The following is a 23,709-nucleotide window of genomic DNA, read 5'->3' as shown; positions in this document are numbered from 1 at the left end:
AACAAATGTGGCTTTTTTATGCCTTGTAGACCAGATGATGGTGATATTTTTCCTCCATGGCTTATACGACAGAAAACTTTTCCAAAGCCATGAAAAAGTAGTCATTTTTATGCAGAAGACGCATTGTAGGGGACATGGTAGTAGTTGGGCTATCATCCCCATCCTGGCGTAAATGATGCCGGAAATCTATTCCAGCAAGTAGCTGACATACATTTCTGTTTAGGAACATGGACCTTGGTGAATACACCTAATTTATGATGAGGTGTGTACATCTCCATAAATTTGGTGCAAACTTTGGCAGGATAGGGGTTATCACAGCTAATGTAAAAGATACCGTCTTGATAAATCAGCCACATGGATGATAGAAAACTTGTGTCTGGAGAAGACTCCTTAGGGGAGATTTATGAAGATGACCCTCAGGGCCCAATCAAAGGTGGCTCTGGGGCACGTGATATCAGGTGCAGGCCAGAAGTGGACACCCGAGAGGCTGCTGGATACCAAGGAGAGGTGAGTGAAGGTGTTTATTATTTTCTCAAACTCCATGCTGTCTCACAAGCTTAGCCACTATGTATTGGATTATCCCAACAGGTAGTGGCCAATGTTTACTCACTGATCCCTTGTTGTGTCTGGTCTCTGCTTCTACCTCCAGGGCTTGGATGCTGAAAAACGCTGCAGCACCCTCTGGAGAAAAAGCAGAGGCTATACTGGACAGGAGTGTGTTTGACTAAACCAATAGGTAGTTAAAAAATAATTGCTATCCTCAGAATGCCAGAAACTGTTGCCTCAGGTCATGTCATGGCCATGGGTACGGGTCTACATTCTAGTTTCAGTGGGGGTCCCTGCATTTGCGCTGTAGTACAGTAATGAAGAAAATGAATGTTATGATTTGGTTAGAATGTTAAACTAATGATATAATTAACTACATTATTTATTAATACCATGTGGCAATATTCTGTATGAGAACTATGCTGCTCTCCATGGTCCTGATATGCTCGTCTATAGTAATACCAGGTAAAGGACTTGTAAGAAATCCTAACCAATGTTTGACAGCAAAATTGCAGTTTATAGTGAAAATTGTTCATTTGCATTATACATTGTGATTAGATTGTCCTCTCTTCTAAATTGAATAGCCCAAAATGTGTAAATCTGTCTTTAGAATTGTAAAAAAATATATATATTTTTCCTTTATTTTACTTGGTAAAGTTAAATGGCCTCTGGCTCCCTCCTGAACACTAAACTCACACTGAAATCTATGCTGAACCTATCTCGAAATGGACTATCGCCGCTGAGGCAAACAAGGGCTGCTGGATCCAATAATACATTTTAGAAAGTAATATCATCTCCTGTTTTCTCCATGTGTTATCTATAGGAGACATGACAATTACTCCAGAGACAACTGAGCATTAGAGATAGAGCCCGCAGAGATGAATGCAATGGCCATACATAGTGTTACTCCTTACTCCATGTACATATACAGGACAGCTTATCCTGAAATGTCAACTGAATAGGTACACTTTAGTGTAGGTAAATAGGTAAAGATTAGAGATGAGCGAGTAGTACTCGATCGAGTAGGTATTCGATCGAATACTACGGTATTCAAAATACTCGTACTCGATCCAGTACCACTCGCTATTCGAATGTAAAAGTTCGATGCAGAACCAGCATTGATTGGCCGAATGCTATACAGTCGCTGGTTCTTCTCCTACCTTTAGAAGTCTTCTCCGTGCAGCTTCCCCGCAGTGTCTTCCAGCTCTGAATTCACTCTGCCAGGCATCGGGCTTGGGCAGAGCCGACTGCGCATGTCTGCTTGTAGTGCGGGCCTGGGCATGCGCAGTCGGCTCTGCCCAGGCCCGATGCCTGGCAGAGTGAATTCAGAGCTGGAAGATGCCACGGGGACGCTGCAAGGAGAAGACTGCATGGAGGATCCAGCCCGACCCTCACTCGTGGACTTGGTAAGTATAATTTGATCGAATGTTGCCTACCCCTGAAACGAGCATTTTCCCCCCATAGAGTATAATAGGGTTCGATATTCGATTCGAGTAGTCGAATATTGAGGGCTACTCGAAACGAATATCGAATCTCGAACATTTTACTGTTCGCTCATCTCTAGTAAAGATGCTTCTTCTGAAGTGGTTGAACAATTCTTAGACATTTTGTGCAGAATTTGGAGAAACCACTTGCTATATTAGTTATGTTGAACTAGTTAAATGGTTCTTGTTGGATTGTTTTATTGCAGTCTGTTACAAGTTGTAAATTTTGCAAGTAACCCTAATTTATAATGGAGTTTGGATAATTTTGATAGCAACTGTATTTTTCCATATATCTGTATAACAGTCACACCTTTGTTTATATGATATAGACATCCAAAAATCGGCAAAGAAGTAGAAATAAAGGGTAACATGCTGGCCGTCTGCAGCCACCATTAGAAGATGCTTATTGTATATTGCATGATTATGTTTTTTTTTTTATTTTGCCTTGCTTACTATACTATTTTTTTTATCTTTAGACCCCATCAATAACTACATTTCGGTGCTCTGAAAATGAAATTTATATTTTACTTACTTGCGATGGCTAACTGGCTGGAGCTATCATCTGGTCAAGATACCAGTAAGTCTATCAATGCAAAATATTGGTCTATAAATTCAAAGCTATCGCCTGGATTTATTTCATTGTAATTTGTTTTTTATTATTTCAGTCCCGGAATATGCAGATCTTGTATTTTTGGTGGACAGTTCCAATAATATGGGAAAAAACATCTTCAACCAAGTGAAATCCTTTGTATCAAGAACAGTTTCTCAAATGCAAATAGGTCTTAATCAGTATCGGATTGGTTTAGCACATTACAGTGATGATCTAAAGGTTGATTTTTCTCTATCTACCTACAAAGCAAAAAACCCAATAATAAGTTATATAAAAAATAAATTTGATTTCGAAGGCGGGTCTTTAATGACAGGTAATGCCCTTGGCAAAATAAAGGAATCCATATTTAATGAAATAAATATAAGAGACAAATCAAAGTATCCGCCAGTTCTTGTTGTGATCACGTCGGGGCCTTCTCTTGATGACGTTCAAGAATCAGCTGATGCTCTAAAACAGGAAAGTATCAGGATTATTGCAGTGGGACTAAAGGACGCCTCTAAAACTCAGCTGGAAGCAATGGCCACATCTCCCCAGTTTGCTTTTATGATAAACAATGTGCGTGACCTAACTACATTTTCGAAGGATATGTTTGCCACAATCCAAGATGTGGTTAAAAATAATTATTATTTGTCAAGCACACCAGGTGAGAGAAAGTCAACTATTATACTTTATATGCCCATTCATCTTTGATGGATTGGCAGACTACTGGAAAGAACATAAATAGGACCATTAAAACATTAACAAGTCCAATAAAACTAGAGCATGTACCTTCACGTCTCACGCTTTAACCCATAACGTATTACCTACTTGTTATTCTTTTCTAAACTTATTAACTAATCCTAAGTCTTATAACCTTCAATATAACAAAGCAGAAAAAGTCTTTTTGGACATGAATTTTTTTACTGCACGTCAAAAATAACAAAAGTATTTTAACAGATTTAAAGTAATAATGTATAAATTAACATTACTGATGGACACATGAACTAGCAAAGACAAATAGTGAAATAACAATGTATCATTATTTCTATATATATATATATCTATTGCCATATTAACAAAATATATTAATGTTTTTATTATTGTTATCATAACTATCCAGATTAAACTTTTTAAAGAGCTTTGGTTTAAAGGTTACATATTCCTTTTGGGGATGTTTTGCCGCAGAACCTGTTAACACAAACGTTACTCTCTGAATTGTTAAGTGGTCAAGAATCTTGAACAAGTACACCACATACGGATAGAATTTGTTTTATAAAACCCAATTCACTTGCATTGTACTGTACTCAGTTACAAATCCACAACAATTATATTATATCTGACCCCAGCCTGTGTTATTTTCACATAGGAGTTACTGCAGATAAATTATAGAAATTCACTCATTTCAAGAAACATTCCTGGCAATAATAAACCAAATAAAAAGCTACAAACATTTATTCTCAACCTTTATACTTACTACGTCTACATCAGGGGTCCTCAAACTACAGCCTGCGGGCCACATGCGGCCCACCGAGGACATTTGTCCGACCCGCCGCATGTGGTCTGTGCGCAGTCGCCCGGATCGCTCACTAACAGGGAATCCGGTGTGTGTGTGGGTATGTGTATGTATGTATGTGTAGGTGTGTGTGTAGGTGTGTACTGAGGAGCATATAATACAGTGGGGATGTACTGAGGAGCATAAAATACTGTGGGGGGGGCGTACTGAGCAGCATATAATACTGTGGGGGGCGTACTGAGGAGCATATACTGTGGGGGGCGTACTGAGGAGCATATAATACTGTGGGGGGTGTATGGAGGAGCAGATAATACTGTGTGGGGGAGTGTACTAAGGAACAGATAATCCTGTGTGGGGGATGTACTGTGGAGCATATAACACTGTGTGGGAGACTGCTGTGGAGTATGTAATACTGTGGGGAGCACTACTGTGGAGCATATAATCTATTGGCTCCCTGTTTGAAAAGTTTGAAGACCCCTGAACTACATGAATTAAACATTATCTGCCTTACATAACATAGAGGTTAGAACTATATTTTTTTATCCACTGTCATTAAGATTTTACTATTTACAGTATATATTATGAAAGTTACTGTACATTGCTGTTCCTAGTTACACTCAAGGTGATGGGTTTTAATAAACCTTAACAAGAAAAGTTTTGACTTTGCCTGTAATATATAACTTTATTTTACTATTTCCTTTAGATACCAAAGCGTTTACTACAGCATCCTCACCAACTGTCATCCCACCCGTTTTCATAAATAACCAAACTATAGGTAATATTCCATGGTAGTCTCATTTCTGTATACTGATTTTGTCATTTTTTGCCTTGCTTTTCCTATATTTTATCAAGAAAGTGTGCATTTTACTAAAACAAAAAAAAACTTAAAGGGGTTTTCTAGGATTTTTTTTATGGCGACACGGATCAGTTGAGGCTGTGTCAGATGTCTGTACTATACAGATTGCTTCATTGCCAGGTGACATTACTACATCTTAGCTCTCATTTTTTTAAAGGGAATGCAATCTCTTCAGTGTTTACATCATTGAGTCTAACCGAATGATGTTTACTTAGTAGTAGCAATGGAGCTGGGCTGTTCACTTTAGCAATAGGTGCGGGTCCCAGAGGTGGAACTTACATTTATTAGAGACTTATGGCATATCCTGTAGATATATCCTAAATATCTTTTGTGGCCAAATATTAACAGATTAACTGTTAAATGTACAGTTACAGCAGTTACAACTACCATTGTTCTGTCCTCCCTATGTGTGTGGGGTATAGGTTGACAGGCAGCTAAACTCCTTCCTAGTAACTCATGCACTCTGGAGAGGTGTCCGAACTTTGCTTTTATTACAAGGGATAGGGTGAAACTGGGGAACAGAAAACAGTACATTGCAGTTACAATGGGCATGTGGTAATCTTCCATGACACGGCTATGCAGGCATTACTATTACATAACAGCACACTATGACACAAACTATACATGTATCTTGCTGGAAGGTACATCAGATACGTAACATTGTGGTAATGGGGAGGTAATAGACATCTATGAGGCGTATGGTTACATGTGGTCTGAAATGGGAGCGGGGTATGGCTCAATGAGCATGGTCTACTAGCTAGAACAACTACATATAGAAATTATGCTAGGGAGTGTGGAAACATAACAATATATGTAATACATGAAGGTATAGTGCTGGGTATAGCTATTACATACCAACGATGCTACTTAAGGCCCAAGTCTTAGAGAAGGTATAAGATGGTGTGGCAGGGTCTATGCCTGAAGTGAAAAGGACTAATTACAGTGTAGCCTGGTGAAAACACCAAGTTGTGGGCGGGAACTACGGTGACTCTAGTGGGACACATAAAAAAAGGTATGGTAGTTTGTAATTTGCACAATGGCCACTAGATGGAGCTATGACAGGTAATATGAGATACCTGCTGGAGGCATAACACTCCCCGCCTGGTACCCGAGGGTACCACACTAAGATGTCTCTGGGGAGAACCGTGAGATTGAATCAGTCACTGATCTGAAGAGAGGTCTAGGTGCACTTTGCCTGTAATCCTTGGGTTCCATTTTCTGGGCTTTCCCGCCTTCACTTGGGAACATTCTGGTCGCCAGTCCCAGAGGCTCTTCATTTCTCTTGGACTGAGAGTCTTTTGGAAGATCCATGTTATCAACTCTCGTGTTGGGTTGGCTGGCTTGCGACTTGTTCCTTGCCTGTAAAGTATGGGTATATTGTAGCCCCCACTTTTTCCAGAAGGTAACTACCAAGTTCTGCACTCGCCGCCATAGGTTTTTGCATAACAACTTCCAGACAGGGAGCTTGGTAGGGCGTTTGGGCCCAAGCGGCACGTTGGGAACTGTCGTGGTGACTGTGGAAACTTGAGGCCGAATCTTTGAGTCGGATTCTGGCTCTAGTTGTCCACGTGGGTCTTCATAAGGAGGTCTATTCGTTGGGTCGTGAAAGACTGTTGACTCTCTACCTCTTTGGGGTCTATCGTTCGCGTAGACGTAAGGTCTCATAGTCTCGTTGTGGCTGTAGCCTGATGTTATTTCTGTTGGGGGTGAAGTCACCTCTGTGCGGCCGTGCTCTAGTCGCTGGTTCATGGATGAGGGGAGACGTCCCTTCCTTTCTGGTTTCTTTTGAGAGTTGGATCCGGGTGAAGGAGAACACTTTGGTGCCTGATCTCTATTGTTGGGGAGATGGCCTCCCCATGGCCTGAGAGGTGGCGGTGTGGCTCTACTATTTGTTTCACGTTTGAAGGAAACTTCCTCCATTATCTTTAAGAAGGTTTTGTCTCTATTGGAGGGCATTACCTTATCATCTTCTTTAGTCTCTTGGGGGATCATACACCCCAAGTGGCCCGTACCTTTGTTGCAGGAACAGTTCTTGACTAGAGATGAGCGAACACTAAAATGTTCGAGGTTCGAAATTCGATTCGAACAGCCGCTCACTGTTCGAGTGTTCGAATGGGTTTCGAACCCCATTATAGTCTATGGGGAACATAAACTCGTTAAGGGGGAAACCCAAATTCGTGTCTGGAGGGTCACCAAGTCCACTATGACACCCCAGGAAATGATACCAACACCCTGGAATGACACTGGGACAGCAGGGGAAGCATGTCTGGGGGCATAAAAGTCACTTTATTTCATGGAAATCCCTGTCAGTTTGCGATTTTCGCAAGCTAACTTTTCCCCATAGAAATGCATTGGCCTTGTGCTGATTGGCCAGAGTACGGAACTCGACCAATCAGCGCTGGCTCTGCTGGAGGAGGCGGAGTCTAAGATAGCTCCACACCAGTCTCCATTCAGGTCCGACCTTAGACTCCGCCTCCTCCGGCAGAGCCAGCGCTGATTGGCCGAAGGCTGGCCAATGCATTCCTATGCGAATGCAGACTTAGCAGTGCTGAGTCAGTTTTGCTCAACTACACATCTGATGCACACTCGGCACTGCTACATCAGATGTAGCAATCTGATGTAGCAGAGCCGAGGGTGCACTAGAACCCCTGTGCAAACTCAGTTCACGCTAATAGAATGCATTGGCCAGCGCTGATTGGCCAATGCATTCTATTAGCCCGATGAAGTAGAGCTGAATGTGTGTGCTAAGCACACACATTCAGCACTGCTTCATCACGCCAATACAATGCATTAGCCAGTGCTGATTGGCCAGAGTACGGAATTCGGCCAATCAGCGCTGGCCAATGCATTCTATTAGCCCGATGAAGTAGAGCTGAATGTGTGTGCTAAGCACACACATTCAGCACTGCTTCATCACGCCAATACAATGCATTAGCCAGTGCTGATTGGCCAGAGTACGGAATTCGGCCAATCAGCGCTGGCTCTGCTGGAGGAGGCGGAGTCTAAGATCGCTCCACACCAGTCTCCATTCAGGTCCGACCTTAGACTCCGCCTCCTCCGGCAGAGCCAGCGCTGATTGGCCGAAGGCTGGCCAATGCATTCCTATGCGAATGCAGACTTAGCAGTGCTGAGTCAGTTTTGCTCAACTACACATCTGATGCACACTCGGCACTGCTACATCAGATGTAGCAATCTGATGTAGCAGAGCCGAGGGTGCACTAGAACCCCTGTGTAAACTCAGTTCACGCTAATAGAATGCATTGGCCAGCGCTGATTGGCCAATGCATTCTATTAGCCCGATGAAGTAGAGCTGAATGTGTGTGCTAAGCACACACATTCAGCACTGCTTCATCACGCCAATACAATGCATTAGCCAGTGCTGATTGGCCAGAGTACGGAATTCGGCCAATCAGCGCTGGCTCTGCTGGAGGAGGCGGAGTCTAAGATCGCTCCACACCAGTCTCCATTCAGGTCCGACCTTAGACTCCGCCTCCTCCGGCAGAGCCAGCGCTGATTGGCCGAAGGCTGGCCAATGCATTCCTATGCGAATGCAGACTTAGCAGTGCTGAGTCAGTTTTGCTCAACTACACATCTGATGCACACTCGGCACTGCTACATCAGATGTAGCAATCTGATGTAGCAGAGCCGAGGGTGCACTAGAACCCCTGTACAAACTCAGTTCACGCTAATAGAATGCATTGGCCAGCGCTGATTGGCCAATGCATTCTATTAGCCCGATGAAGTAGAGCTGAATGTGTGTGCTAAGCACACACATTCAGCACTGCTTCATCACGCCAATACAATGCATTAGCCAGTGCTGATTGGCCAGAGTACGGAATTCGGCCAATCAGCGCTGGCTCTGCTGGAGGAGGCGGAGTCTAAGGTCGGACCTGAATGGAGACTGGTGTGGAGCGATCTTAGACTCCGCCTCCTCCAGCAGAGCCAGCGCTGATTGGCCGAATTCCGTACTCTGGCCAATCAGCGCTGGCCAATGCATTCTATTAGCTTGATGAAGCAGAGTGTGCACAAGGGTTCAAGCGCACCCTCGGCTCTGATGTAGCAGAGCTGAGGCTGCACAAGGGTTCAAGCGCACCCTCGGCTCTGATGTAGGAGAGCCGAGGGTGCACTTGAACCCTTGTGCACCCTCAGCTCTGCTACATCAGAGCCGAGGGTGCGCTTGAACCCTTGTGCACACTCTGCTTCATCAAGCTAATAGAATGCATTGGCCAGCGCTGATTGGCCAATGTATTCTATTAGCCTGATGAAGTAGAGCTGAATGTGTGTGCTAAGCACACACATTCAGCTCTACTTCATCGGGCTAATAGAATGCATTGGCCAGCGCTGATTGGCCAGAGTACGGAACTCGACCAATCAGCGCTGGCTCTGCTGGAGGAGGCGGAGTCTAAGATCGCTCCACACCAGTCTCCATTCAGGTCCGACCTTAGACTCCGCCTCCTCCAGCAGAGCCAGCGCTGATTGGCCGAATTCCGTACTCTGGCCAATCAGCACTGGCTAATGCATTGTATTGGCGTGATGAAGCAGTGCTGAATGTGTGTGCTTAGCACACACATTCAGCTCTACTTCATCGGGCTAATAGAATGCATTGGCCAATCAGCGCTGGCCAATGCATTCTATTAGCGTGAACTGAGTTTGCACAGGGGTTCTAGTGCACCCTCGGCTCTGCTACATCAGATTGCTACATCTGATGTAGCAGTGCCGAGTGTGCATCAGATGTGTAGTTGAGCAAAACTGACTCAGCACTGCTAAGTCTGCATTCGCATAGGAATGCATTGGCCAGCCTTCGGCCAATCAGCGCTGGCTCTGCCGGAGGAGGCGGAGTCTAAGGTCGGACCTGAATGGAGACTGGTGTGGAGCGATCTTAGACTCCGCCTCCTCCAGCAGAGCCAGCGCTGATTGGTCGAGTTCCGTACTCTGGCCAATCAGCGCTGGCCAATGCATTCTATTAGCCCGATGAAGTAGAGCTGAATGTGTGTGCTTAGCACACACATTCAGCTCTACTTCATCAGGCTAATAGAATACATTGGCCAATCAGCGCTGGCCAATGCATTCTATTAGCTTGATGAAGCAGAGTGTGCACAAGGGTTCAAGCGCACCCTCGGCTCTGATGTAGCAGAGCTGAGGGTGCACAAGGGTTCAAGTGCACCCTCGGCTCTCCTACATCAGAGCCGAGGGTGCGCTTGAACCCTTGTGCAGCCTCGGCTCTGCTACATCAGAGCCGAGGGTGTGCTTGAACCCTTGTGCACACTCTGCTTCATCAAGCTAATAGAATGCATTGGCCAGCACTGATTGGCCAGAGTACGGAATTCGGCCAATCAGTGCTGGCCAATGCATCCCTATGGGAAAAAGTTTATCTCACAAAAATCACAATTACACACCCGATAGAGCCCCAAAAAGTTATTTTTAATAACATTCCCCCCTAAATAAAGGTTATCCCTAGCTATCCCTGCCTGTACAGCTATCCCTGTCTCATAGTCACAAAGTTCACATTCTCATATGACCCGGATTTGAAATCCACTATTCGTCTAAAATGGAGGTCACCTGATTTCGGCAGCCAATGACTTTTTCCAATTTTTTTCAATGCCCCCGGTGTCGTAGTTCCTGTCCCACCTCCCCTGCGCTGTTATTGGTGCAAAAAAGGCGCCAGGGAAGGTTTGAGGGGAATCGAATTTTGGCGCACTTTACCACGCGGTGTTCGATTCGATTCGAACATGGCGAACACCCTGATATCCGATCGAACATGTGTTCGATAGAACACTGTTCGCTCATCTCTATTCTTGACTTCTGTTGGTTCAGGGTGAGTTATGCTAGCGGGCTCCTCTTCTATGAGGCACCTATTGGGGCATGGTTGGGAAGGAGGTGGGGGTCCGACCTCCAATAAGTTTGTGTAGAGAGCGTTCACTGTAGTTGATGCGTGCGCAGCTTCTAGGCAAACGTTGCCCGTAATGACCCACCCTAGGTCAAGCTTCTGAGCATATGGGGAATCGTGAGGGCCGTTTATTTGTTCTCTCGCCTTGTGGATCCTTATGATGTCTCTTCCGAGCAGGAGCACTATCTGAGCCTCTGGGTCCAAGGCAGGGATGAGGGGTGCTATGGGTTTGAGATGCTCATGGCATAGCGCTGCCTCCGGTGTAGGGATTTCTTCCCTGTTGTTGGGAAGATGGTTGCACTTGATCAGAGTAGGTAGAGGTAAGGATGTCTCGCCATCAATAGATTCGATTTGGTAGCCGGTGACTCTTCTTCCTGTTTCTTTACTCACACCTGAACATGTCTTGAGTGAATATGAGAAGCTGTGTCCTTCAATTTTGAACATGTTGAAGAAGGATGAGCTCGCAAGCGACCTGTTGCTTTGTTCGTCGAGGACTGCATATAGCTTTGCCGCCTTCTCCTTGTAGCCAATGGGATAAACTGTAACGAGACAGATCTTGGAGCAAGATCTATCGTTAAGCCCTCTCCCACAGACTTGGGTGCACTGGGTTGTCACTTCAGGAGGTGTTGTCTCTACCTCCTCCCCGCCATGCTCTGTGCCCAGGTCTGAGGGTGTGAGAGTCCATGGCGCTGGCCCTGGGTGTAAGGCTGTATTGTGCTCTCTGCTGTCACATTCTGCACATTTGATGTTGGCTGTACAGTCTTTTGCAAGATGGGAAGCTGATGCACAGCATCTGTAGCAAATGTGATTCTCCTTGAGGAAGGCATTGCGATCTGCAATGGACTTCTCTCTAAAACCTCTGCATTTTAGCAGTGCATGAGGCTTCTTGTGCAGAGGGCATTCTCTGCACGGGTCTTCCGTTGAGGTCTCTACAGTGCGGTAAGTTTCACGTGAGGAGTTTGCGGGGAACACGTTGGTTTTGTATGCAGCAACCGGTATGGCTTTCGAGTTGCCGATCGCTGCAGGTTTACCAGTTCTGAAATAGGTGGTGTCGAGGGCTGCGAGGTCGAAGCTGGGGTCATTTCTAGCCCTCGTTTGTTGACGCACAAAGTCTACGAAGAAGGAGAAAGGAGGGAATGGAACTTTATGTTGTTGTTTGTACTTAGAACCTTGGTTGATCCACCTCTCTTGTAGATTATAAGGCAGCTTCTGTACAAGGGGGTTGATGCCACGTGCCGTGTCTAAGAGCACAAGGCCTGGCAGGTCTCCACTAACTTTGGCAGATTGGAGCTCTAACAGTAGGTCCGTCAATTCCCTCAGCTTATGGAGGCCTTTGTTGGTAATTTTGGGGAAGGCGTCAATCCTCCTGAAGAGTGCATTCTCTATTGCTTCTGGTGCGCCGTAACACTCTTCGAGTCTCTCCCATATCATGCTCAACCCGGTGCTTGGGTACCTGACGTTGATGTTTCTGAGGCGTTTAGCGTGCTCTGCTGATTCGTCCCCTAGCCATTTGACCAGGAGGCCCACCTCTTCTCTTGCCGAAAGACCTAGACCTTTAATGGTGTCTTCAAATGAGGCTCGCCAGGCTCTGAAGTTCTCGGGACGGTCATCGAACTTTGTGAGTCCTTTGGTTACCAGTTCACGTCGCGTGAAGAACTGGTAAAAGCTAGGCGCCGTAGGATCTGGGGGTGCCACTTCTGGAGTGGAGCCGTTGAGTAGGGGATGTGGTGGGCCGTAGCCGATTGAGAATGTGTTGTTTCTGTAGTAGCCGGCATCTTCCCGTTCTCTCTTAAGAGATATGACCGCGCTGTGGGCATTTTTCACTCTGGGTACAGGCTGCGTTGGGAGACGATGGTAAGCTGAAGGTGTTTGTTGTGTGACGGGATCTGGCAGGGACACATCAACCGGGGTGGTCTCAGTCTCTGGACCAGTGTGCAGAATGCTTTCTGGTTTGACATGTCCTAGCACGTAGTTTGAGGTACGCTGCATGCTGTCATGGCGGCTAGGTTCGGGTCCAAGTATGCTGCCGGGTCTGTTACTTGTGAGGTTTACTGCTTCCTCTAGGACTTCTGCTTCTGCCATAGCGGCTGCTACTTCCCTATCTAGTGCTAGCTTCTTCAGTGAAGCTTCTAGGCGTGCTTTCTCTAGTTGCAGTTGTTGCTCTGCAGTGGCTGCTTCCAGGCGTGCTCTCTCTATGTGCAGTTGTTGCTCTGCAGTGGCTGCTTCCAGGCGTGCTCTCTCTATCTCCATTTGCATCTCCTTCTCTGCAAATGCTGCGCGTATTTTGGCTGCTTCAGCCTTTGCGCGGGTCCTGGCGGCCATGGAGTTACTCACTGACGTATCTGAGTTCCTGGAGCTTGCTGAGATGTGAGATCTCGTCTCAAAGGGTCTGCTGTTGCTTGGGAGCGGGGTATGGCTCAATGAGCATGGTCTACTAGCTAGAAGAACTACATATAGAAATTATGCTAGGGAGTGTGGAAACATAACAATATATGTAATACATGAAGGTATAGTGCTGGGTATAGCTATTACATACCAACGATGCTACTTAAGGCCCAAGTCTTAGAGAAGGTATAAGATGGTGTGGCAGGGTCTATGCCTGAAGTGAAAAGGACTAATTACAGTGTAGCCTGGTGAAAACACCAAGTTGTGGGCGGGAACTACGGTGACTCTAGTGGGACACATAAAAAAAGGTATGGTAGTTTGTAATTTGCACAATGGCCACTAGATGGAGCTATGACAGGTAATATGAGATACCTGCTGGAGGCATAACAACCATATAAGAAAATCTCTTCACTGACCTGTGACCTTAGGTTAAATGCACACTAATGTTCATTCTTTGAGCCATGTTGCAAAACGGAACTCAGGAATAGCAGCTGTCCTGAGTGTTGTCCTTGAGGTCATGGCGCTTATATGGACCCATGATATTACATGGGTGTATTTACAGGACTATAGGTAATAATTTCAGTGTGCTAGATTGGCTATGCTGCACGTGTGCATAGAGCCTTAGCTCCATGAAAATGTAAGACCTGACAAGGATGAGAAAATCACAGAAGCTCCGGGAGGAGAAACCCCTGCCACTTTTGCACTTGATCAGTTTTTGGAAATAAAAATGTAACATCTTACGACTAGAGTTGAGCTGATCTTGACTTTTCAGGATCGATTTTAAAATCCGATTTCTGATCATTTTTCATTTGAACCCGATCTCGATCCCATTTCCGATCCCAATGCAAGTCAATGGGATTTTTTAATTAATCGGAGATCGGATTTTAAAAGCAATCCTATTCACTACACAGCATGGAATCTAACAATTGTTAGAATCCACGCTGTGTAGTGAATCACTAAAGTAGCCAGAGGAGTTTTTTTAAAATACTCTGGCTACTTAGTCCCCCCTGGTGTCCACTTACCTCCAGAGATGGCTGGTCCGGTGTCCGGTGCCTTCTTCTTTGCTTCGCTACCGCTCCACGCTGCTCCCTGCCCCCTCCCTGCCAGGTTAGGAGAGTGTGGGCGGGTACTGGGAGGGGAGACGTCACATCTCCCCTCCCAGAACTCGCCCACACTCTCCTAAGCCACAAGCCCCGCCTACCTAGCGCTTTAAACACTAACCTGGGAGGCGGGGCAGCGAGGCAAGAAGAAGGAGGGCAGCGGAGCAGCCATCTCTAGAGGTAAGTAGCTGCTACAGATGTTAGTTTAGCCTCCCATTCCAATGAATGGAGGCAGCCGGCGTGCAGGGGGTTAAGCTGTGTGCTGGCTGCTTCCATTCATTCCTATGGAACTGCAGCGGATCCTTCACACTGAGTATACAGCATATACTCAGTGTGAAGGCTAAGCAAAGCATTGTGGGAAAAGATCACTAATCTCGATCCCACATAAAAAGATCGTGTTCGGAATTCCGATGGCGATTGTGAAATTTTCTCGATCGCCGATTGGAATCCCGATCCCGATCGCTCAACCCTACTTATGACTTTTAATGAGCTTGTTACTTTCCGTTCCAGGACAAGTCAGCATTACGTTTAATAAATACTCCCCATTGTTCTTAGAAAACCTCCTTAACTTGTGATATACATATCTGAATATGTTCAATCCAGAGGACAGATAAGGAAAGATACATGTGTCTGTCTTGACAGAAAATTAGTTTCTCTATGAATTCCTACAATATGAGAATCTTGAGTGCTTCCTTATAAATGGACAGACTGTAGGTAACCAAATGATAAAACTCAGTATTATGATGTTATTGTTTTACAGGTTTGATTTGACTATGTGAACTTACTCTAAGTGGTGACTATCTTTCAATGGTTTTCACAATTTTTTTTTAATCTCTTTACAGACTGTGAAAAAAGTATAGCGATTGATCTGGTGCTCATTGTGGACACTTCAGTACATACAAAATCAGAAAGTGAAGACTTGAAGAATTTCTTAACTAATGCCTTGACTGATCTGGAGATAAGTGACCACTGTGCCCATGTGGGCCTGGTAGAATTCAACAGCCAAGCAAAATTAATTGCTTCCCTTCATACAGGAACCAGCAAATCTATTGTGGAGGAATTTATAGGTGGACTGAAAATATCAACTGAAAAGATTGCAAATATTGGTGGTGCAATGAATTTTACAAGGAGTGAAATATTCGGTGATACTATGGCAAGCAGAAAGAACCAGGGATTAGAGCAAATAGCAATCGTGGTCACTCACAAGTCTTCTGCAGATAGTGTAATTGAGGCTGCTGCTCTACTTAAACAAGAACATGTCAGAGTGTTTACTGTGGGTATTTCCAATGCTAATGAAACACAAATGAATGAGATTTCATCAGTTCCATTTAACAAATTTCAGATCAAGGTGAAGACATTTTCGGATCTTTCAGACAAAGCAGACACTTTACTGAAGATGATTGTGAACATTATTGATCAAGATGTGACCTCACCAGCACAGTCAGATCAAATCAGACAAGGTAGAATTCTCATAATTCTATTAACATGACAAAATACTTGTGACGTAGGGAACCCATCACAATGGAAATGCAGTAGAATCTGCTGGAAGCAGGTTATACAGCAGGAGGAGCTAAGCTGATTGATATACATATTTGTGAGAAAAATGTCAGTATCTTATTCATCAAAACTTTTTTTTTTCCCTATCAATATGTCTTTAGAGTGTGGGAGGAAACCCGTGCAAACACGGGGAGAACATACAAACTCCTTGCAGATGTTCCTGGCGGGATTCAAATCCAGGACTACAGCGCTGCAAGGCTGTAAGGCTAACCACTGAGCCACCATGCTGCCTCTATTCACTGAACCTTCTATTCATTCTGAGATTAGGAGTCCAGTGGGTGGTCCTACATAGTCATTCATGGCATTCCTTGTACTGTGTGCTTTACAGGGATAACTGTCATTCTCTGACTATGGCCACCCACTGGAAACCTAAACCCAGATTGGAACAAATATTTAAAGTTTCAGTATTACTAGTAATTTTTTTATGTAAAGGGATTCTACCATTGAAATTCATTTTTTTGGCAATCACACGTCTGAATAGCCTTTAGAAAGGCTATTCGTCTCTTACCTTTAGATATGATCTCCGCTGCACCGTTCCTTAGAAATACCGGATTTTACCGGTATGCAAATTAGTTCTCTCGCAGCGATGGGGGTGGGCCCCAGCGCTGAAAATGCGATGGGGGCGTCCCCACTGCTGCTCGAACACGCTCCACTGCCACCTCTATCTTCGGCTGCATCCTCCCCTTCATCGTCTTCCTTTGCGTCACCTCCGACGCCTGCGCAGTTGGCTCTGCCAGTGAGACACCAGCAGTGCCGAGTGCGCATGCTGGCCGGCGGCCATTTTTTGGAGGACGCTCTTGCTCTTGTAGTTCAATACAGGAGCAGCCTCCAAAAAATGGCCACCGGCCGACATGCTGGTGTCTCACTGGCAGAGCCAACTACGCAGGCGTCGGAGGTGACGCAAAGGAAGATGACAAAAGAAGGGGAGGATCCAGCCGAAGTTAGAAGCGTCGCTGGAGCGTGTTTTCGAGCAGCAGTGGGGACAACCCCATCGCATTTTCAGCGCTGGGGCCCGCCCCCATCACTGCAAGAGAACTAATTTGCATACCGGTAAAAAAGGTATTTCTAAGGAATGGTACAGCAGAGACCACGTCTAAAGGTAAGAGACAAATAGCCTTTCTAAAGGCTATTCTGACGTGTGATCGCCAAAAAATTCATTTCAATGGTAGAATCCCTTTAAATAAAAAAATTACTAGTAATACTGAAACTTTCCTGCAAGTACATTTATCAGTCTGCTCAGCTCCTCCTGCTTTCTAACAATCTACCTGCAGATTGGATTATGTGGTCAATGTGATGGGTCCCTTTAAATTAGGGTGATATGACTAAATGTTCTAAGTTCTATAATAAAAAATTATTACATCTCTGAATGATAAAATAAATCATTCTTTAATACAGAAAACAAAAAGTTTTGCAAATATATTTTGTAAATAATATCCAGTTAACACTAACACATCTCCAACCGGTATTAAACACCCAAAGATCCAAATTTGATATTTGATTTTCTATTCTGTAAGTTGGATTTTAAATAATAAGATTGGACCCTTAGGCACGCTACTGTAATAAGGCTCCATACTAGATCTGATGTGTATGGGGCAGTAATTTAGCATCAGAGGAAGTCTATGGGATCCCATGGCTTCTGTTTAATGTGCAGTCTGAATGTTCCATCAGGTATATATTATGAAGCTATTTTCCACTAGATACATCGCTTCTACAAAATAACTAAGTACAAGAAGGTCCTTCTAGGACACCTGCATAATATATACAAGTGTTTCATATACCTATGTCTATTATGGCAATCAAAAAAATTGTAAAATTGTATAAAAAATGTATCTATAGTAGTAACTATATAGTAAGATTCTATTATAATGTTATAATAATTATTATAATGCTAATGTTTATTTGTTTCATTTTTATTAACTGAATGTTTTTGGGGGTTTTTGCAGGATGTCTCAACACAGATCTTGCTGATATTTATCTGCTCATTGATGGTTCTGGAAGTATTTATCCTCAGGATTTTGAAGCCATGCAGACATTTTTGGTGGAGCTAGTGGAAATGTTTGACATAGGGCCCCAGAAGGTTCGCTTTGGTGCTGTACAATACTCTGATGTCAGTCAACAGGAGATTGAGATTGGTATTACTCGCAGTAAAACCGACTTAAAACTGGCTATTCAGAACATCAGGCAACGAGGTGGAGGAACCAACACAGGAGCAGCTATAAATGACACCCGTAATATAATATTAGATCCCAGAAATGTCAGGGCAGGGAATGTGCCTGTGTATTTTATTGTTCTTACAGATGGAGAATCTCAAGACAGTGTAAAGGAGGCTGCTCTGTTTCTCAGAGAAAACAAAATAAATGTATATGCAATTGGAGTTAAACAAGCTAACATGACTCAGTTGCTGGAAATAGCTGGAGATTCTAAAAGAGTCCATTATGTGTATGACTTTGATTCTTTGAAAGACATAAAAAATGTAATCGCTCTGCAAATCTGTTCTCCAAAAGGTAAGATATCATTTAATGTCATATATTGGCACGGGAAACTGAATATGGAAAGAGTTTTCATAAATAAGATGGGAATGTACAGTTTGCCCAGTGATATGTAATCCATAGTGTCAATTTCAGATTCAGAATCCTTATATAAATGTCAAAGTAACATGTTACATTGGGTTCAGGGGTCACAGATAATGGTGTTTTATGGACTTTATATGACAGCTGTATTTTTACAAATTAATATTGAATGTGGTTACACGAGTATGGCCCCTTCTTTCTGCTCATGATATAGTAGGACCAAATGTCAATTCCTTTACTCCTAAGGAGATGTTCACGTATAATTCACCATTCAACAAATTTTGTCTAATTTAGTTAGCTTCTTGTTTTACAATACTTTTCTGTACCTTAATATCCTCATTTAATAAACTATGTAGCCATCATATTTATTAGGCGCATTAAATTATAGTTTTCAATATCTTATTGCTGCCTAAGGACTACATATTACATGTGCTTGTATCAGGATAATCGCACAAAGCTGAAACGCTACCAATTTTTGGTGCAAATCTGAAAAGATCAAACAATTTTTTTATGTTATTAAAAAATTTGTCTAGACCACTTCTGGGCCCATTTTCGTGAAACCTTTTTGTTTATACCTTGACATGTTTTGAGCAAGCACAGTCTAAAATATTGCATTTCTGTCTTTTCAGCTTGTGATAATGTAGAGGCCGATGTAATGTTCCTGGTTGACAGCTCGGCAAGTATAGGCACTGGTAGCTTTAATAAAATGAAAGACTTTATGAAAAACCTAGTGAACAAAACAGAAGTTGGACCAAATAAAATACAGTTTGGTATTGTCCAATTCAGTTCTGACAGCAAGGAGGTGCTACAACTAAATAAGAATGGAACCAAGAATAGTATATGGGAAGCCATTGGAAAAATGGGATATTTGAAAAAGGGGACATATACTGGCGAAGCGCTAAAATATGTAGCTCCATACTTCACAGCGGAAAAAGGTGCCAGACCCAAAGTGAATAAATTCCTTATACTTATAACAGATGGGAAATCACAAGACAATGTTAAAAATCAGTCTGAGTCTCTAAGGAATAGTGGTGTGAAAATAATCTCTGTGGGCATTTTCAATGCTAATAAAACCCAACTAGAAGAAATAAGTGGATCCAAACAACGAGTGCACTATCTAGAGTCTTTTGAAGCATTGAAAAATATTGAAGATGAGCTAATTTTTGGAATCTGCAATCCCCCTGAAGGTCAGTATATACAAATGTATACACCCCATAGAAGTACGTACCGTATCATACACAAGTAATAGTTTAACATGATGTTCTATGCATTAGTTATTCTTTCTTTTTGAGTCGATCATTCCTCTTAATAGACAAGATACTTGTACTACGATAACTCAATAAAGAGTATCTAATTTTTTTAAAAAAAAATATTCCAATATAATATAATCTTAAGTAGAAATATATGACGGTAATTGTCGAACTCATATTTTTCTAATATTTGAAATGAAAAGCTTTACGTGATTTCCATGTTCTCTTCTATATTCACAGAATGTAAACGAATACAAGTTGCAGATATTGTTTTTGTGATGGATTCATCGGGGAGTATTAGTACAGAGCAATATGACACAATGAAAAAGTTTATTACATCGTTTGTGGATAAATCAGTTGTCGGGCCAAATAATGTTCAGTTTGGCGCTCTGAAATATTCAGATGACCCTCATAAACTATTTTATCTTAAGGAACACTACAACAAGCAAGAAATCATCACGTATATACAAAATGATCCAGCAATTGGAGGAAACACGTACACCGCCGAGGCCTTGGAATTTGCAAAAACATATTTCACAGAAAAACAAGGCAGCCGTCAACGTAGAGGGGTCCCTCAGTATCTTATTGTTATAACTGATGGTGAATCTCATGATAGTGCGAAGCTTGATGAAACCTCAAAACAGCTTGAAGATTCTGGGATCATCATATATGCCATTGGAGTAGCCCAAGCCCAGACAGAAGAGCTGAAAACAATGGCTGGAACTAAGGGCAAATGGTTCTTTGTTGAGAACTTTGATGGATTAAGTGGCATTTTTAAGAATATATCTGATGATGCATGTGAAAGAACAGGTCAGTCATATTTTTATAATATCTTTCACAAGATACAGAATTTACTACGGCTTAACATTATTCTAAAAGTTTCAGTGTAAAAGGTAGTTCACAGTCCCTTGAATCTGACACACAGTATAAAGTAAGTATTTCACCTTGTCATGATTAAATGACGTTAAATACATAATAATTGATTATTTATACAAAACATCATGATATGAGATATGATGATAAAAATTATGAGATTAAATTTATAAATGGATGGCTTAAATCAGACGTGACTACAAATAATACTATATTAATTCTATAGCTGATGAAGTCCAACCAGACAGAAACGGTGCCGTCCGTAGCTGAGAAATTGATTTGGTTATAACCCCGCATTATGCAGTAAAGACTTCTGGGAAAGTTGGGCATGATGTTCAGGGTGCTGCCCATAGAGGGCGGCATAACAGAGGGACTGTCTCCCTGTTTACATCTTGGGAGACATATTTGCATATTCTTCCCATGTATAATGAGTTATAGACTAAGCATAAAAGGACTTTTCGGAGATTATGATATTGATGTCATATCCTTAGGATTGGTCATCAAATATCATGTTACAAAATCATCTAAAACAATAACAAATTTCCATTTGTCCTTGAAGTTTGATAAGTTTGAAGTAACACAAATTATGTTATTTTTGTTCCTCAAAGAACAGTGTAGGGAATTGCTATAGGAGCAATTCCCCAGTAGCTGATGGTGAACCCTGGGAAAGAAGGGCAAAACAAGACAGTGAGCCCTAAGCTTGAACCCACCACTGCCCCTACCTGCTTGTCTCACTTCCCTCAGGTAGTAGAGGACAACTGGTCGACAAGCCCTTCCTAGATATATGTGAAGACACAGAACGCAGACAAGACAAACAACACAGAAGAGGAGTCAGCAAGCCAAGGGTCAAAGCCAGAGAGACAAAGCAGTGTAAAATTGTAATCCAAAGAGTAGTCAAGGCAAGGAAAGCCAAGAGTCAGAGATCAGTAATATAATAAGAGCAGAAAGACGAGCTTAGCAGGGACAAAGTCTAAGGACAGAGTCACAATAGTCAGCAAGCCTGTGTGGGCTGATGGCCTGTATATAGGAAGCCCAGGACAACCCTAGGATTGATTGGTCAATCACACAGGCAAGGCTAGAATTAACTATTTGGTGAACAGAGGGAAACAAGGTGCAGGAGATGGGTGTGGTGGAAATTCAATTACAAAGGATAGATAATGGAGCAGTATTCACACAGTGCAATGAAAATCTCTAAGAAAAGAATCAAACTGAACACACCTCCTGCGCCTCAGCGTGCGAGCGGAGGTTGTCGCAAAGACCCGAACAGGTAGAGACGTTACAAACAGGTTTCAATAACTAAAAAATAATTATACCAAAGACTGATATCAAAATATAGGAAATATTTGGCTCAAAGTTTGATGATCAATTTTTTTCAGCCATTAGTAAGTTTTTTGAGTATGCTTTTCTAGGTTAGATTGTTTGATTTACCTGTTTTATTCTGAATGTTGCATTTACAATTTGTTTATTGATTATTTCATTATTGTTTTGCAGAATGTCAAAGAGAAGAAGCAGATGTAACTTTTCTAATAGATGGTTCTGCTAGTATTTCAGACACAGACTTCGTTGAAATGAAAAAATTCATGGTATCTGTAATTGAAGATTTTGACATTGGCTCTGGCAAGGTTCACGTTGGCGTTGCCCAATACAGTGACTTATTTAAAACAGAGTTTAAACTCAAAACGTACTTGGATAAGGAAACTTTAAAGGAAAATGTTAACGCAATTGCAAAGCTTGGCGGATCCACCTATATCGGAAATGCTATGAGACTAACAGATGCAGCCTTATTAAGTCAAGCAAATAACAGTCGTATTAATGAAGGTGTACAGCAAATATTACTGGTGATAACAGATGGAGTCTCAGCTGATGATGTGGCTAAACCCGCAGAAGCTCTCAGAAATAAAGGTGTTTATACGTATGCAGTGGGAGTGGGACATGTGTCTGACACTCAGCTTCTTCAGATTGCTGGATCTCCAAGCTCAAGATTTTCAGTTCATAATTTTGGTGAATTAAAAAATATTAAAAAGAGAGTAGTCAGAGATATCTGTGAACCGCGAACGTCTAACAGTGAGTATGATCTAAATTTTTAGAAATTCACAAATTATTTTTTGGAATTGTTTTATAATTTAAGGTTTTCCAATTGTGTTTGCTGATCCTAAGAGAGACTTGCACAGAAAGAATGGTTGTTTGGTAACAAGACTTATAAAACTTAATATATTTCACTGTACGTCACCAAAGTGACTTTATAGATGGATAGTCTACTAAAAGTATGTTTAAATTGAATTCAGTCGCACCTCTCTCCTCTCGTCTCTCATTCTTTTCTGGTCACGCATAAACTAACACTGCCTTGTAGTGCTCAGGAGAAAAATTTTAAGATTTTGACTCGCTGGTACCGATGTCCAGTTCTCCTCCATATGGTGCCTGACACTGTGGTTCCGCTGTGGGCTCTCTCCTCCACATTTGGTGGGAGTATGGGGAAATCTAGGCCTTTTGGTATTTCCATGTTCTCTCTTTACACTAAAGTCACCGGACGGGACGTGGTCCCTTCTCCTCAATTGGCTCTCCTTTCTCTCAGTCCAAGTCAGATATCTCAGGTGAAGGGCAACCTCCTCCGTCACTTTCTCACGGCCGCCAGGACGGCTATCCCGTGACATTAGCATAGTTCAGTAACCTCTTCCTTGATGGAGAGGTTATAGGAGTTTCTCCTCATTAGGCGAATGGAGGCTCTGGTTGCGGAGGATTCCCCAACTTCCTCCAAGTTTGAGACCCTCTGGCGGCCATGGGTGGTGTTTTGGGAGTCATCCGGATTCTCTAACCTATTTTCATGACTCTTCGTGCTTCCTTACCCCCCCCCCCATCCTCTCCACGTCTTCCCCCCCTTTTTTTCTTGTTTTTCCCTATGGTGTCTGTGTGCTTCCCGGTGTCCTTTTGTCTCTTCCTTCCCCCTGTTCATCTGTTTTGGACTTATACGTCCATCTGCACAAGCGTTACCACGATCTTTTCACCATTGTTTACATTCTGTATTGTGCAAGTTATTCTATTCTCTTATGAAAATTCAATAAAAATTGATTACATTACATAGAATGCAGTCTAGTTTATATT

At 42.8% G+C, this 23,709-nt stretch overlaps 1 protein-coding gene across 1 annotated transcript in view; it reads left to right on the top strand.

The window, feature by feature from the left end:
- Positions 1 to 2,540: 2,540 nt before the first annotated feature.
- Positions 2,541 to 23,709, top strand: part of COL6A6 (collagen type VI alpha 6 chain) — an 86,551-nt gene continuing 65,382 nt past the window's right edge. Inside the window, exons 1-8 of the mRNA XM_075271928.1 lie at positions 2,541 to 2,607; positions 2,696 to 3,283; positions 4,836 to 4,907; positions 15,203 to 15,820; positions 17,861 to 18,421; positions 19,117 to 19,674; positions 19,978 to 20,547; positions 22,102 to 22,674. Coding sequence (XP_075128029.1) covers positions 2,541 to 2,607; positions 2,696 to 3,283; positions 4,836 to 4,907; positions 15,203 to 15,820; positions 17,861 to 18,421; positions 19,117 to 19,674; positions 19,978 to 20,547; positions 22,102 to 22,674 — 3,607 coding nt within the window. The remainder of the gene's footprint in view (positions 2,608 to 2,695; positions 3,284 to 4,835; positions 4,908 to 15,202; positions 15,821 to 17,860; positions 18,422 to 19,116; positions 19,675 to 19,977; positions 20,548 to 22,101; positions 22,675 to 23,709) is intronic.

This window comes from Leptodactylus fuscus, chromosome 4 (assembly GCF_031893055.1).
Source record: "Leptodactylus fuscus isolate aLepFus1 chromosome 4, aLepFus1.hap2, whole genome shotgun sequence".
Taxonomy (NCBI): Eukaryota; Metazoa; Chordata; class Amphibia; order Anura; family Leptodactylidae; genus Leptodactylus; species Leptodactylus fuscus.
This window is presented reverse-complemented; position numbering and strand designations above follow the sequence as displayed.